At 47.5% G+C, this 15,227-nt stretch overlaps 1 protein-coding gene across 5 annotated transcripts in view; it reads right to left on the reverse strand.

Moving 5' to 3' along the window:
* ZBTB21 (zinc finger and BTB domain containing 21) overlaps window positions 1–15,227 on the reverse strand; it is a 21,504-nt gene continuing 6,277 nt past the window's right edge. For 3 of the 5 annotated variants that reach the window (XM_064476174.1, XM_064476164.1, XM_031459952.2), the window contains exon 2: window positions 1–7,183. In XM_064476174.1, coding sequence (XP_064332244.1) covers window positions 4,000–7,170 — 3,171 coding nt within the window. In that variant the 5' untranslated portion in view covers window positions 7,171–7,183 and the 3' untranslated portion in view covers window positions 1–3,999. The remainder of the gene's footprint in view (window positions 7,184–15,227) is intronic. The other 2 variants (XR_010376801.1, XM_064476176.1) reach the window with 2 other exon arrangements.

The raw sequence follows: 15,227 nt of genomic DNA on the forward strand, positions 1-15,227 counted from the left end.
TCAAAACAAAATACAGTACAAATTTATTGACTCCAATCAATCTTAGTCAAGATTTAAGCAAAGTAAACAGACAATTGGATACAAATAAGCAATGGATTAACATCAGATAGAAGTCCTATTTTACTATGAATTTTTAGTCCGAAAAAGCTTATTCCTAAATAAAATTGAACAGTGATTTCTCTGCTAAGGCATATAACAACAAAATACAATTATAAAACCACATTTGTTTTTCTTTTAGCAGTAAGCATTTATTCAACGAAAATTCTGAAACAGCGTTGGATTAATGTCAACAGGAAATTATCACCTTTTGAAAATCAGTATTAACCAAGTGTAATTTTGTGGAAAATCTGGGCAGCACTGCTAAATGACTAAAATTCAATTATTTTAAAGATTTACAGTAAAATACTTTGGTTCCCAAATGACTCTCTACATGGAATTTTGAAAAAAACCTGACATTGACTCATTTTCCTCGCCTCCAGAATCTAAACACGGACCGTTGAGGGTTCTCCCCAGTCACGTGGCAAGGCGGCAGGCTAGGGCACACACCGGGAAGCCCTGAGCGGCTCGCCAAGAACTACGCAAACGCCAATCTTAAAGTGCTAAAGCCACAAGGGAAAAACCAATTTGTAAAACTTAAAAAAAAAGCCAGTGTTAAAGAACTTATTAAAGAATACGTGTTAGCATTATTTACATCAATAATGCTTTTCACAATTATTGCAAAAAACATCAATGAGACATCAGAAATTGGGAAGCTGACTCATAATATTCCAGTATTAATTAGTGCAATTTATAAAGAAACAGGTTATGAGTGGCATCTAAGTATTTTTGTAGTAAGAAAATTAAGATAATTTTACTTGCTGAAGTTCCAGATTCAGGTAGTACATACACACGCGCGCGCTCACACACACACACACACACACACACACACACAGTCTGAGGGAACAAAGGCCGACTTGGATCAGCCCACCCGTCTCCTCCTCACCCGACCGCCCAGTTGGCCTGAAGACATCTCTCACCTCCACCAAAGGGCATATGTTAATCCTGTCTTGGTTTCTACTCTCAGCACCAGTGGGTGCAGATGCTCACCGATTAGGCGCTGGGACGTATTTTTTAAGAGAAGGCTATGATGATCTGTTCTAAAACAGAAAACCAAGAATCGCATCCATCTCCCCACAAATGCAAACAGCATCACTATCAAATTGTTAGTTGAATATTTTAACAAAATTGTAAACGTATATACTAACCGTAACTAGCTTTAAGGTGAATGTTCTATTACCTCTAATATTAATTTAAATATTACTATAAAAATGCACACTGTTACTTCCATTGCTTACTTTGAAAAACACACACTTTTTGTGGTGTTCCTCCCTCCCCCACGAAGGAAAGGATTCAACAGCAAGTTTTCAGGTTAACAAAGAATATATTAAAACATCTGACATTCTTTCCACAACTGCATAAAAAAGCAGGCACCCTGAATACTTACAAGGAATAATGGCCTTTCTACATTTTCAAAAATTAATTACAATCAGAAAAAAACATTTTCAAGAATATCCTTTACTAGCTAATACGTTTCAGCAAGAAAAGACCAACCTGTCTTAAGCCAAGTATTTGCCCACTGGCTGAGATAAACATTCTTAAAAAAACCTGTTTACTGAATGAAGTAATTAACATGTCTTTCATTATTTCATAGTTTACATCTTAACGTTTAAAATAGTTGAATGAGTGGAAGCATATTTTTTGACCACCAAAATAAACTTTCAGCTTAACGCTTTTAAGGTACAGTATAAAAAGTAATAGAAAAACCAGAACTGCATTATAAATGTTTTTGGTTCAAAATTTTATTTGAAATCTTATGTTCCTTGCCTAGACAAAAACGTGAACAAGACAAAACACTGGCAATTTTTAAAATCTAACAGATATGCAGAGCCTATATTTAGATCAAAAATACTTTCTGTACTAATTAATGTTATTAAAAATCTTCAAAAATGTAGCATAAAGGTTCAGTTCCTGGGATGCTGAATTTACAGTGCCAGCATCCTGCGTATCACGGAATTACTAATAAGTAATGACTACTCTGAAGGAAACTATCTTCTTCTGAAGTTACAGCTCCCAGGGTGTTCAGAGTAAGAATTCACATAAAATCATATGCTTTAGTTTTGTCTTTAAAATGCATAGATTTCTTCAAGAAAATGTAAAGATGGTAATCAATGACAACTGCAACTTAATTTTAATTTTTCTATCAAATTTAAGAACAAAAAGAGGACCACGCGAACATCTGGGGACTTCTGATAGTTTCCAAATGAAAGAATAAAAGGCAAGATTTCAAAGCCAATTAGAAATGTGTAAGAATGCTTGTGCTTCGACAAGAAAGTGAGAGTACCTTTCCTACCACCTGTCCGGAGCGCGGGGCCGTGTGGGTGAGGACAGGGTGCTTCCTGCCACAGTGCAGATCCACGTACGCAGCAGAGTATTTCTTACTCACAGAAGTTGACTTTGTTATTTGAAATAGCTTGCGGAAAAAGAAAAAAAGAATTCAGTAAACTTGGAGGCTTACTCCATCACGGCCTTAAAAGGAGTCAGGGGCTTCGGCAGTATTTCTACTTTACGTATCTAACCTCCCTACCAGTGCAGTGATTTTTTTTCCTTTTGAAACACCCCACTGAACTTTGGATTACACCTACTGAAAGGCTTTGAATTACAACCTACACAAAACAGGAAAAAAAAAAACCCCAGACCCTATGGGCCAAAATAAATAGCAAAAATGACTTTTGGACCCTTGAGAGTGCTTTAATACATATGTATGAAATATTCAGCAATGACTTAAAGCAGAATGGTTTCACTGTGAACGTTCTACCACGATAAACTCCAAAAAATTCTAACAGAAATCACAGGGCAAAGAGGCAGGAAAACTGATGACCGTAAATATTGTTCTTGAAGAGCATGTGGAGAATGCAGTGTGGTTTCTCCCTCTGCTTCAAGTCCCAGGAAGCAAAAGGTACTTTGGGATTCAGAGCAGCTGTACTCACTCCGGGGGGCCTGGGCGCTACGTAAATCTTTATCCCAACCTTGTTACACTAATGTTGTTATTAGTGCCATGTGCTACCTTTGTATTTTGCCCCCAGTACACTCAGATTTTCAATCTGGGACAGCACAGACTGGGGGGAGCAAACACGCACAGCCCTTCAGTGCTGGTATGAATTCAGAGCCTAGACCGCTGTGCCCAGGGAGCCCGCCGCTGCCGGGGATTTGGAAACTGACGTACAGGGGCTTCCGGAAATCCTACTGTTTTCATTCCCCAAGTCTTCAGTCACTAATTATAAGAAATGACCCAAGAGCCAGTTTTTTGTTATTTTATAAAAATCTAAGTATTACTATTGCTGATTTAAATTTCTCACAATTTTCATACAAAAAAAGAGTTCTACATGACCACAAAATACCAAATATTTATTTTTATCAAGTGTCAGGATAACTTATTAAAGTTGAGGTTTATCACTTTTTTTTTTATTGCTGAAGGACTCAAAGATTTTAATCAATACTGCAAACTACTCCACTTCGTTCTGACATGTTTGACTTAAGAACATGGCTAAGATTTAACTAGAACTTAGGTGTCTTAATATAATTAAAAGAAGAAACACTGTCACAGTGTTTCTCTAATTGCAAACCAGTGGAAAAAACAAACCACCTCAAGTAAAAGATTATACTGACACCATGGAGTGAGGAACCATGCAAACAACCAAGAACAAATTTCAACATCAATGAAGTCAAATCATCCTGTGACTGTAAGGTCCAGAAGCACAATATTTTTTAATTTTTTTCTAGGTTGAGTAAGGACATTACAAATTAATATCAGTTTACCTCAAACTTATATTCAAGCATAACAATTTCCAACTTTTATTATTCTTTTTCAAAAATATTTTGTTTCTTATGACACAGTTCACAATTCGGGCTGAAATCTGGAGACCGGCTCCCAGCTCCTAACGGGTGAGGGGGGACGGTCTTCTAATTGTGGGTTTGTTCGTGACTCCAGAGACTAAACGCCGTCTTGAATGTCCTGTGGCAAAGTTTGCACATAAACTGCCTCTTAAACGTGATGGCGGAGAGGGGGGGTGCGTGGTAAAAGAGCGTGTCCGATTCCTGGGGCACAAACAGTTTCTCGGTGGCGGGAGCGGGGTTTTCGGACAGGCCGGTGGGGCTGTCGGGCTCCAGGGGCTGGATCTTGGGCAGCGGCGGGGGCGGGGGCAGCGGGGGCGGCGACGGGGAGTTGGTGGGGACGGGGCACAGCTCAGAGTCCTTGTGCGCCGGGTCCTCCGTGGCCTGAGACATGTGGGACTGGAAGTGACTCCAGAGCCGAAAGTTGGTGCGAAAAGCTTTGTTGCACACGTGGCAGATGAAGGGCTTCACGGAGCACAGGAGCTCCTGGTGCCGCTCCAGCTGCTTGTGCGCAGGGAACGTCTTGCCGCACTTCTCGCAGGGCCACAGGCCGGAGTCCTGGCCGGGGGCCGCCTCCTTGGGGGCGGCGCTGGCCTCGGGCGCCGCCTCCTCCTCAGCCTCCTCCACCGGCTCCTCTTTGACCTGGATCTTCAGCTGCCTGGAGAGGCTGAGGTCTTCGGGGAGGCAGGAGGAGTCCTCCGAGTCGAAGTTGACTTGCTCCGAGCAGTCGCTGAACGCGTTGTCGTCTTTGGCGGCGGGCGCGTGGTTGGCTTTGCTGGGCTCGGCCTGGGCCTGGGGCCTGGCGGGGCCGCTCACCTCGCCGTTGTGGTCCAGCGCGGGCAGGGAGAGGTCCTCGGCCGGCGCCATGGTGTTCTGGTTGTGCACCTCCACCTGGTGCCGCCAGATGCTGAAGGAGGACTTGAAAGTGCGCATGCACTCCAGGCACGTCAGCTTCTTGTACTCACACTTACCCTCGTGCTCGTGCTTGAGCTCGGGCGAAAAAAACCTAAGGCTGCAGTAAGGGCAAACGGTGGCGTTTCGGCACAAGCGCTCGTGGTTCCCTTGTTCTAGAAGAGAAGAGAGCTTAGCGTTACAGAGGCGGCACTGGTAAACCTCCGAGCTCCCTACGGGGCTCTCGGGAGCGGCGCGCTCCTTCGGCTTAGCGGCTCTGTTTACTCCAAGGGGCTTTTCTCCCGGGTGCATCTTTATGTGCTGTTTGAACTGAGAGAGGAAGCGATAGGCTTTTCCACAGTACGTACAAATGTACGCTCCTTTGGCTCGGGATCGCAAGTTCCTCTTGATGACTTGTGCTTGGGAACTAGTCTGGCCCTGGAAGCCAGGCTTCCCGCGCCTGAGCTTAATGATCAGGGCCTTCTTAATCTCTCGCTCCCTCACTATGTCAATCAGCTTTCTTTGGAATTTTTCATCCAAAACGGCATGTGAACTAGAGGCTGGAGACGGGTTCTTCACTATGCCGTGCTGGGTCTGACAGTGTGTCCACACTTTGAAGTTGGTGTGAAACCGCTTGTGACAGATGTCGCAAGCGTAGGGCTTTTCGGGGTTATGGTACATGTTAATGTGCCGGTGCAGACCTGCTGTGGATCTAAAGATCTTAAGGCAATGTTTGCATTTAAATTTTTTGTTTGGTCTTGTTCCCTCCAACTCACCAAATTCGTCCCTATTCAAGTCCGAATCTGGGAAGTCGGCCTGGAGGAGAGTGGGGCTGGCGCCTGCCTCAAAATGGTCTTCCGGCCCCGGAGACCCGTGCTCGTCCGCCTTCAGCTTCTTGACCGGCAGCCTCCGGTCCGCCTGGAACCTCCTCTTCGCCGGGAGCCGGCTCATGTCCTTTGGGTCGTCCTCTGTCTTCAGAGCTAGGTCCCTAGCGCCGGCAGAGGCGGCCGAGGCGTCCCCCACGGTGACACGGATGATGTCGGAGGGCTCGGGGGGGCTGTGCGGCTCGGCCTTCACCCGCACCTCCACGGCGGGGGGCGCGCCCTCCCGCGCGGCCGGCTGGGAGGCGCTGAAGGACCGGAGGCGGTGCGGCTGCGGGGCCGGCCGGTCGTCCGGGGCCGCCCTCTCGTTGCATTCTTTCACTGAAGCCTTTTGAGATAACGCACCGAGCGCGTTCCCTGCTGCGTCGCCGGCCACCGAAGAGGGTCCCAGGGGAGACTTCAAGTCTACCGAGGCCGCGTACACGGGAACCTGGCTGTCCATCGACAGGGACCGCCGCAGCAGGCTCTTCACCAGCGGGCCGCTCCGGTCGATGCTCTGGTTCCCGGGGCCCGGCCCGCCGGACGGGATCACCAGCCCCAGCTTCGAGTAATACAGCAAGTTCCGATCCTCGCCCGGGCCGCCCCCTTTGCTGGTTTCCTTCAGCAGGTAGGGCGTCTCAGGCGAGCCCCGCAGAGACAGGACGGGCGGCCGCGGCCTCCTGAGGGCCAGCTCTATGGCTCTGCCTTTGGGGAGCGGCGCCCCGGCGGCCGGCTTATCGTCCAGCGCCTCCCGGTCCGGCAGAGGCTTGGGAGGCAGCGCCGCGGTCCGTTTGGCCGGGCCGCTGCGGGGCGGCTCCTCCGAAGAGCCGGCGTGCTCCGGGGGCTGGGCCGGGCCTGCGGGGCCGTCCTTCGGCCGGCTCTTGTCAGGCAGCGCCGCGCCGTGCAGCGGCTCGGCGGGCTTCGGGCCGGGGGGCTTCCCGCCGCCCGCCTTCCCCGCGAAGGGCCGGGAGGCGTGGCTGAGGTCGGGCTGCCCCAGGCTGGCGGGCTTTCCCTGCGCCTCGCTTCGGCCCTGGCACACTATGACGCTCCTCTTCTGAGAGCTGTTCTCATCCTCCTCCGCGAGCGCCTTCCTTCTGCTGGGACACGCGGGGAAGGGGGCCTGGGGGCTCTTGGAGGCGATGTTAGTCAGAAAGGAAATCCCAAGGCTGTAGCCCAGTTCTTGCACGGCGGCAAGGCTGCTTTTCTCAACAAACAAAGATGACGAATAGATGTAGTTCAAAACATTGTCAAAAGCATCTGGCTCACAAAAGTCAAGCTGGAATACAGTCTGTGACTCGTTCTCCTTATTTGTGAATAAACTCTGGAAGTATTCACTGCTGGCGGCCAAGACGTTTTTATGAGCACGAAACTTCTGGTCCCCCACGATCAGAAGCACGTCGCACAGCTGCCCTTTGAGGCGCTCCTCGTTGAGCGCGCTGAGGAGGGAGATGGCGTGCGCCGGGTTGATGTAATGCAGGAGTCCCTCCATGGCGCGCGCTCGTCTGGAAGACAAACGTGAGATCACCGTGAGCAACGCGGGAGGAGCGCTCCCCGAGAGCAGCCCGAGGGCAGGGGCGTCGGAGGTGCCAATGTGCAGCAGGTTGTCGGCGGAGGAAAGATTTCTGGATAAACAATCTTATTTAAATAACACGGAAAATATAAAGAAACCAGTCTCATGGCTTAAGTAGGTCGTCAATGATTAAAATGGAAGAATTTTGGGAACTAAAGACTATAGCTATCTGCTGTGAATCTAAAACCGCTCTAAAAAAATAAAGTCTATTAATTAAAAAAGAAAAAAGAAAAAAGAATAGACTGTAACTAAAGGCATTTTCATACCATCAAAAAGGCTTCCAGAACTTGGCAGGTATGTAGAGAAGCAATATTTGAAAACAGGGTTTGCTATTTAGCGTTCTTATCCATTTGATGTTTAATTCTATTCCTTATTAGCTCAGAGAGTAAGCATAAAGTAGTGAACCCCCTAGAGTCCATAATTCTGAAAGGAAATCAGTTTTATTACTGGATATGATTAAACACAGCATGAATTAACAATAGGCTATAATGTAGAGGTCTCAGGTGGACCTTTAATAGGTAAGGATTTGGAAAGAGAAATCATTTGCTTATTACTGCTGCATCAAAGTGTTTAACAAAGCTATTAGAAATGTTAAAGAATAAGAGTTTGTTTTCTTTTTTATGCTAAATACCTTGCAATCTGAATACTATTTTCTTACCAAATTACACTTTCAACAATAGCACAATGGAACCTTTAGCCTGGATCTAAGCTTAATTATCCTAATTCTAAACTAAGGGATAATGGCTTGAAATTTCACTGAAATTCTCTTCAAGTCTAAAGGTAAGTAAGACACGAAGGCCTAGGGGCTGAGTGCAGGCTCCAACCGGATGCGGGGGTTGAACTGCTGGCTCCTCCCCTGTGGAGGACTCCCGTCTCTAATGAGCAGGTCCCTCACCTGAAATGGGTAACAGGTGTGTGTCCTTTAGGGCTGTTACAAAGATGAAATGAGCCTGTATCTCACACCTAGTAAGGACTTGACAAATGTGCAATTAATTTTCTGAAACAGCAGAATTAGTAGATATTTAACTCAGAATAAAAGAAAAAGGGTCCAGGTAACCCAAGCCATGCTCCTGACGGAGATGAAGCCATTTCACACAGAGACAACGCTTGACTCTCTGAATCTGACCCTTTACTTAGGCCGCTGCTACCATAAAGCCTCATCTCTTCGGCTTGGTCTTACAGTGCCATCTGCTCTTTAAAATAGCTATGACATCTATTTTTAATATTAAAATGGATTCAGAGTAAGACCACTTGGACAGCTTTACCATCCTTCAGGGTAGGCCGCAGATGCCCCGAACATGGTGCCCAGCACGCCCGCAGGCTCCCCTCGGGCTTCAAAGCAGCACTCTTCACAGGAACCTGCAGAGAAGAGTTTGCCAGGCCACTGCCTGGAGTGACCGCCAGAGCCACAGGCTTCGATGCTCTGCGGGCTCCCCGTCGTGGTGCTGACGTCACTTAACTGACCCAGAGGCATGACTTCGCCTCCAGGGACGAAGCCTGGAGCCTGGTCCACAGACAGCGGCCTCGGTCAGCCTGCGCCGAGGTTCTGCTCACTCCTGCCCCGCCACCGTTCATGTCAGTGCTGAGCGCCTCAAGGGGGTATCTTTCCTCCCTTTCCCTTTCGTCAGCCATCTCAATCTCTCCCTTAAACCTTCTCTACTGTCTTTGTAATCACACATCTGTTTATGCACAAAGAAACCCCTCTCATCATTTACAGAGGCCAGCAGAGAAATAGCTTATAATGCTACACTCATCAACTCAGCATCCTGAACACTATTTTTAGTGCGAGTAATTTTTGAGAAAGCTAGCTCCGATGGTGCCACTAGGAAAAGCAACAGATGCAGAGTCAAAAACTTTGGACAAGTACTTTTTAAAAGGGTTTCTTAAAATCAATTTGTGGTTTGAAATGAGCAATTAAAAAAATGACTAGGGCAGAGTAGAAAAAGTCAGAATATCTCAAACGTAGTTAAGGCTGACTATGATCTTGTGAAACTCTCTGGTCTTTTCAGTTATATGCATACATTTCCACACATGTAAGTAAGTGGGCACTGGGTTGAGATGTACAGCTGTCCCTCAGTGTCCATGGTGGACTGGTTCCTGGGCCCCTGCAGATACCAAAATCCATAGATACTCAAGTGCCTTATAAAAAATAGTGGAGTATTTGCATATAACCTAGGAACATCCTCCTGTATACTTTAAATCACCTCTAGATTACTTATAATACCTAATATGATGTAAATAGTTGCCAGTGAGCAGCAAACTCAAGTTTTGCTTTTTGGAACTTTCTGGATCCTTTTTTTTTTGAGTATTTTTCCATCTGCGGTTGACTGAATGCATGGATGTGGAACCTGTGGATACAGAGGGCCAACTGTACAATACATGCCTTCCTGTGGGTTAGAGTCAGGACAGTCTGAGAGTCAGTGCTCCAGAGCAATCCACCCTCTGAGCCTCAGTTGTCCTCACTGTACAATAGGGATAATAATGTTACTGTGGGAATCATGAGAGGAAACAATAATTGCTCCATTTATTCAGCACCTACAACACACTACAAATTATATCAGCAACTTCACATGTCATTCACCTACTCACTTAAAAAAACAGCATCTGAGAAGGCCTGAAGGACACAGGGATGAGCCAGGAGGGTCACTGAGGGAGGAGCATTACATGCAGAGGAAAGAGCCAAAGTAACCGCAGGGCTGGAGCGCAGAGCCGAGGGAGCCGTGGATGGTGAAGCTGAAAGAGGCTGAGGGGGCACCGTGCAGGGCTGGGTGGCCCCTGGAAGAATTACACCTTTCACCAGCAGTGAAATGGGAAGCCATTAGAAGATTCTGAGCAGAGGAATGACAACAACCTGAATTATGTTTCAAAAGGATCGCTCTGGCTTCTTTGCAGAGAATGGACCACAGCAAGCAGGGCAAGGATGGAAGCTGAGAAATCAGCTGTGAGTCCACAGCAGTGACGCAGGTGAGTCAGGACGGTGCCTGGACCAGAGTGGCAGCAATGGAGGTAGAGACAGTCATTAGGATTTCCAATGGATTCACTGCAGAGGATAAGGTGAGGAGATAAGGATGTCTCCAAGGTTTCTGCCAGAGCTGGAAGGAGGTCCTTACTTAAGATGAAGTTTGACAGGAAAATCAGATCAGAATTTTTTCAGGAATTGAGTTGAGATATTCTAAATCTGAGCAAGAACCTATTCGTTACTGTACCCTTTGTGGGCATCCTTTCCTTTCACTTTCCCTGCAACTTTCCTTGTGCTTCTTGGGTAACTTCCTGAATAAACATCGACATCTGAATCCTTGTACCAGGGTCTGCTTTCGGGGAACCCAAACTAAGAAACCAAGGGAACCTGAAATCACAGTTGTAGGCTAAGGGACTCTGTGAGGACTAAACCAGGTGAGACCTTCCACCCTGGACAGGAAGCAGTACTAATCCACACGCCACCCACTCCCTGTCCCTACAGGCCCCCGAAGCATTTTCTCACTTCCTCCTTGTTCAGAGAGGTTTCCTTCTTTTGCTTTCTTCAAATAATCATGATCCCTATTTTTGTGCTAAGTAACTGCTTCCAATCCCTAAACCACAGGCTTCTATACTCCTTGAACAAAAACAGAGAATTAGGGAAAAACAAGCCACTGAGAGCTGAGTTGCAAGAGGAATAGTCAATGTCCCTGAAAATTATTTGGAATTTAAAACTATTCATTCGACTATAACCGCCATTTAGAGTCACCAGTGAGAGTGCCTGCTTAAAAACTGGTTGAGCACGTCCAAATCCCTAACAACCAGTGCAGAACGACTCGAAGTATCGATCTTCCATTCCACTGCCTAAACACCACCTGGACATTCATACGAGGAATATCTGAGTGCTACATACTACTGCAGACATTCTTCATGCGTCAACTCAATACTTATACCAACCCTAGGAGGCAGTACTATTATTATCCCCACTTTACAGTTGAGTAAACTGAGGCAAAGAGGGTGAAGCATCTTGCTCAAGGTCACACAGATGATCAGAAGCAGAGCAGGATTCACACCAGGTGATCTGGCTCCAGAGGCCACAGTCTTAGCCCTCACACCATCACACCTCTAGTTTCCTCTTTTAATTCGCACATACACACCTGTGCTAGGCACTGCCATCACCCCTGCTTTACATCCAGAAACGGAGGAATCAAGAGCCTAAGTCACCCGGTTAACAGTGGGGCTGGCGCCTGGCCCCAGAGCCCAGACTCTTAGTCACCGCTTACACATGTCCCACAGCCAGGCACTGCCGAGTGTGTGCTAGAACCGGCCAGACACGGGAGGCGTCGGCACGGTCCCGCCTCCCGGCCTCCGTCTTGCGTCCATCCCCCATCGCGCTCCAAAGCACCGGGTGGTAGTGTGCGGAGCTACAGAGGGAGTGCAGGTGATGACCCTGGATCCAGGTGGGAGGAAGGTCAAGGAAGGCATTCTACGAAAGAAGTTTCCTGAACCAGCAGGAGTCAGAAAATGTGGGAAGAGTGAGGAAGGAAGGGTGAAGGATACCTTCAAGGACAGGAGCACTGGGTCCAGCGCAGAGATAAGACCAAGGGCCTGGCTGGAGCAAGGACACACGTAGGGGAGGGCAGGTGGTGAGGCTGCGGAGGGGAGGGCGACGTGGGGGTCCTGGGGGCAAAAGTAAGGCCCCCCCAAGGGCTATCAGAGGAGAGTGACCCCCTCTGTCCTCTCAGGAGCCCAGGACAAGGGCTCTAGGTTAGGCTCTGGGGTGACAGGAGCATACAGAGTTGTCCAGCCTCCTCACCTTCCAGAGACGCTTGCTTTTACCTTTTAATTCAATCATCAAAACTTAACAACGGTCCCTTTCCTGGTTAAGCTGCAAAAAATTAACATTTTGGACTTTTGTGTTTAATGACACAGTAGGTATGTTTATTGAGTTTAACAACTTCATTAAAAATATAAAATGCTATATACTAAGAATGAAGACAGAAAGGGGAAAAAAATCATGACTGCTGAATGTCAGGAGATAGCCCAGAAAACCCTCTGTGGCTGGTGGATGTACAGACTGAGTTCTCAAACCCGCCTGCTTTTCCGCTCTTCAGACTCAGATAAGGACAGCTCTAGTGCTGGAGGTGCTTTCTCCCCCCATATCTGCTGGTTCAAACCCGATCTCTCATGTATGTCTTACTTACGAACAAGCAGGACCCCTGTCTGACAGACGACAGCGCACCACAAATCTGAAGGCTCTCAGTATAAATGCATGCTGCCACCACGTCCCCATCCCCTCCTTCCCCGCTGCTCACCTCCACCCCTCACTGCAGGAGCTCCTGCCACCACTACTGTCATGGTGGAAAACTCTGGTGCTCTTACAAGAAAAGTGGGTAGATGTGGAAGAGAAGGCCTCTTTACCACAGAAAAAGCTGAGTAAACCCTCCAGGAAAACCAGATTCTGAAACGGGGCTGGTTTGTTTACCACTCGAATCCCTGCACACAGATACCTTTCCAAACTCCCAAAATTGCCTGAATTGTTTCTATGTCATGTTATTTCCTGATATTTCAAAATGGGAGAATCTTTACGGTTAACAATTCATGGAAGTCACTACAGCTCCACGGAAAAGACTTTCAAATTAGTCTGCTTGTCTGAAGTCCTGGCTCTGCCACCTACTAGGTGTGTCACCCGGTAAAGACCACTAGACCGGGTACTAGTCTCCTTTACCTGTTCAGTGGGGCTAGCGCTGCCCACCACGCAGAATTCTTACGAAGAACAAAAGACGCCACACGTCTGCCAGCTCCTGGCATGTACAGTGTTTCCCGTGTGGCAAGCCCTTTACTTCCTCCTCCTCTTCCTTTCCTGAATGTCTCCGGGGGCTGCCACAAGCTCCTATCACAAGAAGACGTGGTGACGGGAGGTGAGTAAGCTGGCTGGTAGCCTCTTGTCCAGGGACACACATTCCCGGGGTAGGAGAGACGTGTAAGATTAAGTATAATGAAAGATACAAAAAGTGCTATGAGAACACTGATTTCAGGAAGCAGTGAATTTGGCCCGGGGTGGGGTGGGATGGGCGGTTAGATGAGTGAACGGGGGAGGGGGGACATCCAGGAAGATGTGGGACACATCACTCCCTGGACTATTAAAATACTGAAGGTTCCATTCTTCACCATTCTGCTACAGATCCTTCTCAGAAACATGCATCTGACATTGCCAGGGCTTAAAATCTCCAGAAGGCTTGCCCTGGCTTGAAGTTCCAATTCCCTAGAAAGGCTACAAAGCCCTTCACAACTGGAGTCTAGTAAATTATTTCATCCCATCACCTCAAAGTCCTCAGGTACCAAATGCTAAGAGGGGCAGGGAATTCGTATCTTAGTACAAGTTAATTCAGTGCAAACAACTTCCTCTTTAAACCAATTGCAGGAAGTTAAGATTTTTAAGGAGATAGAGGGAAGGTAGGCAATTCTGGAATACAGAACATTCTGGGGATACAAATGGAAGAAAGCAAAGCAGAGCTATGCACTTGGCTAAAAGGACCCTAGGAGGTGAATGAGGGGCCCAGGAAGAGAGATGGGGAGGGACCAGAACGTCACCAGCTTGTGAGTTTGGGAGACTAGCACTCAGGCTGGTGGCAGAGCTAAGGTGCATTACCAATCAAGTCCGCTCCAAGAGGAGCCCACAAAGCCCTCACTTCTAGCTCTAAGGGAGGTGTCTCTTTGCATCTGAAACGTTCAGCTGAGACCGAACTCTGGGCACACAGTCCTTTAGAATGCTGGGGACTGCTTGTACAGTCCTGGCCGTGACAATGGGAAAAAGGAGGAATGCATATAACACAAAGCAAACACTTAGTTAGAAAAACAAAGCACCTACACTTGACTTTGGAATACAAACACACGCACCGCGCTGCTCACCCCAAGCCCTCACCCCTGGACTTAGCCCTGAGTCTCTCATCTGATGTCACCGTTAGATGGTGACAGGAAGTCGGCTCTGACTTTAGGCCTTATCATCACTCACTCAGAGACAATGCCGATATCCAGACCTCATCTAGAGCTCCTCAGATTTCAAAGCTGGCCTCACTTATCTGACCTTCAGGAGCAGTGATGTCACTCCCTCGGACCCCATTTCGCACTTGGCCAGTCTCTCTAGAGAAGGCCCGATTTTGGTCCAAGGGTGTGCGCTCGCTCTGGGTGTCTGGCAGAGCACACCTCGGGGAACAGAGCAGCCTCTTGTTTTGTTCTGGCCCCGGGAGCCGTTCCACCTCCTGCTGGACCCCCTACCCCCGGCTGCCCTGAGTGGTCTGATGCCCTGTGCTCCCCTAGCTCAGGGCTGGGCACACAACCAAAGCTAAGCCCACTATGAACCTGGAATACGGGCTGAGAACAACAACAAAGGCAGCCAGTGAGTGGAGCTGATTTATCTCGGCCGTGGCCCGAAAACGCAGCCTGCAGGGCCCGCTACAGATTTCTGCAGTTTCCTTGGTTTTTGTCCTTCCTGGCCCAATTCTTCAGCTTTTTCCTTCAACCTCAAGAGCAACCCTGTATCTTTAAAATAGATTTTTTTTTTCTATTCAAGCTGGTCTGTCAGTTTCTGTTCTTGTTATTAAAGGAGCTAAGTAACATATCTCCTAGTGGTATTCACTCCTCCTATCACGCTCTCCAAGTCCATCTGTTGTAACACTGCTGCTAGACTGAGCCTTCTAAAATGAAGCTTTGATCATTCATTGGATGTACACATTCAGTATTACTATTACTAATTCAACTTATTTATTGGGCTCCTATTATGTGCAAGGCATAGTTAGACATACCTGAAATACAGGGGTGCACAGGACAAGCCCCCCACTTTCTAGTGGGGTAAATCAGATGACGAACAAGGAAACAAAAAAAGGTAACTTCTGATTGTGCTAAGAGCTATACTGGAAATAAACAGGGTGCTATGACTGGGTGCCGTAGTTTGGAGAAGATGGCCAGGAAATACAACATTTTAGCTGAGACCTAAGACCTGAGTAAAAACAAATAAAATG

The sequence above is a fragment of the Camelus dromedarius genome, chromosome 2, assembly GCF_036321535.1.
Source record: "Camelus dromedarius isolate mCamDro1 chromosome 2, mCamDro1.pat, whole genome shotgun sequence".
NCBI classification, from domain to species: domain Eukaryota; kingdom Metazoa; phylum Chordata; class Mammalia; order Artiodactyla; family Camelidae; genus Camelus; species Camelus dromedarius.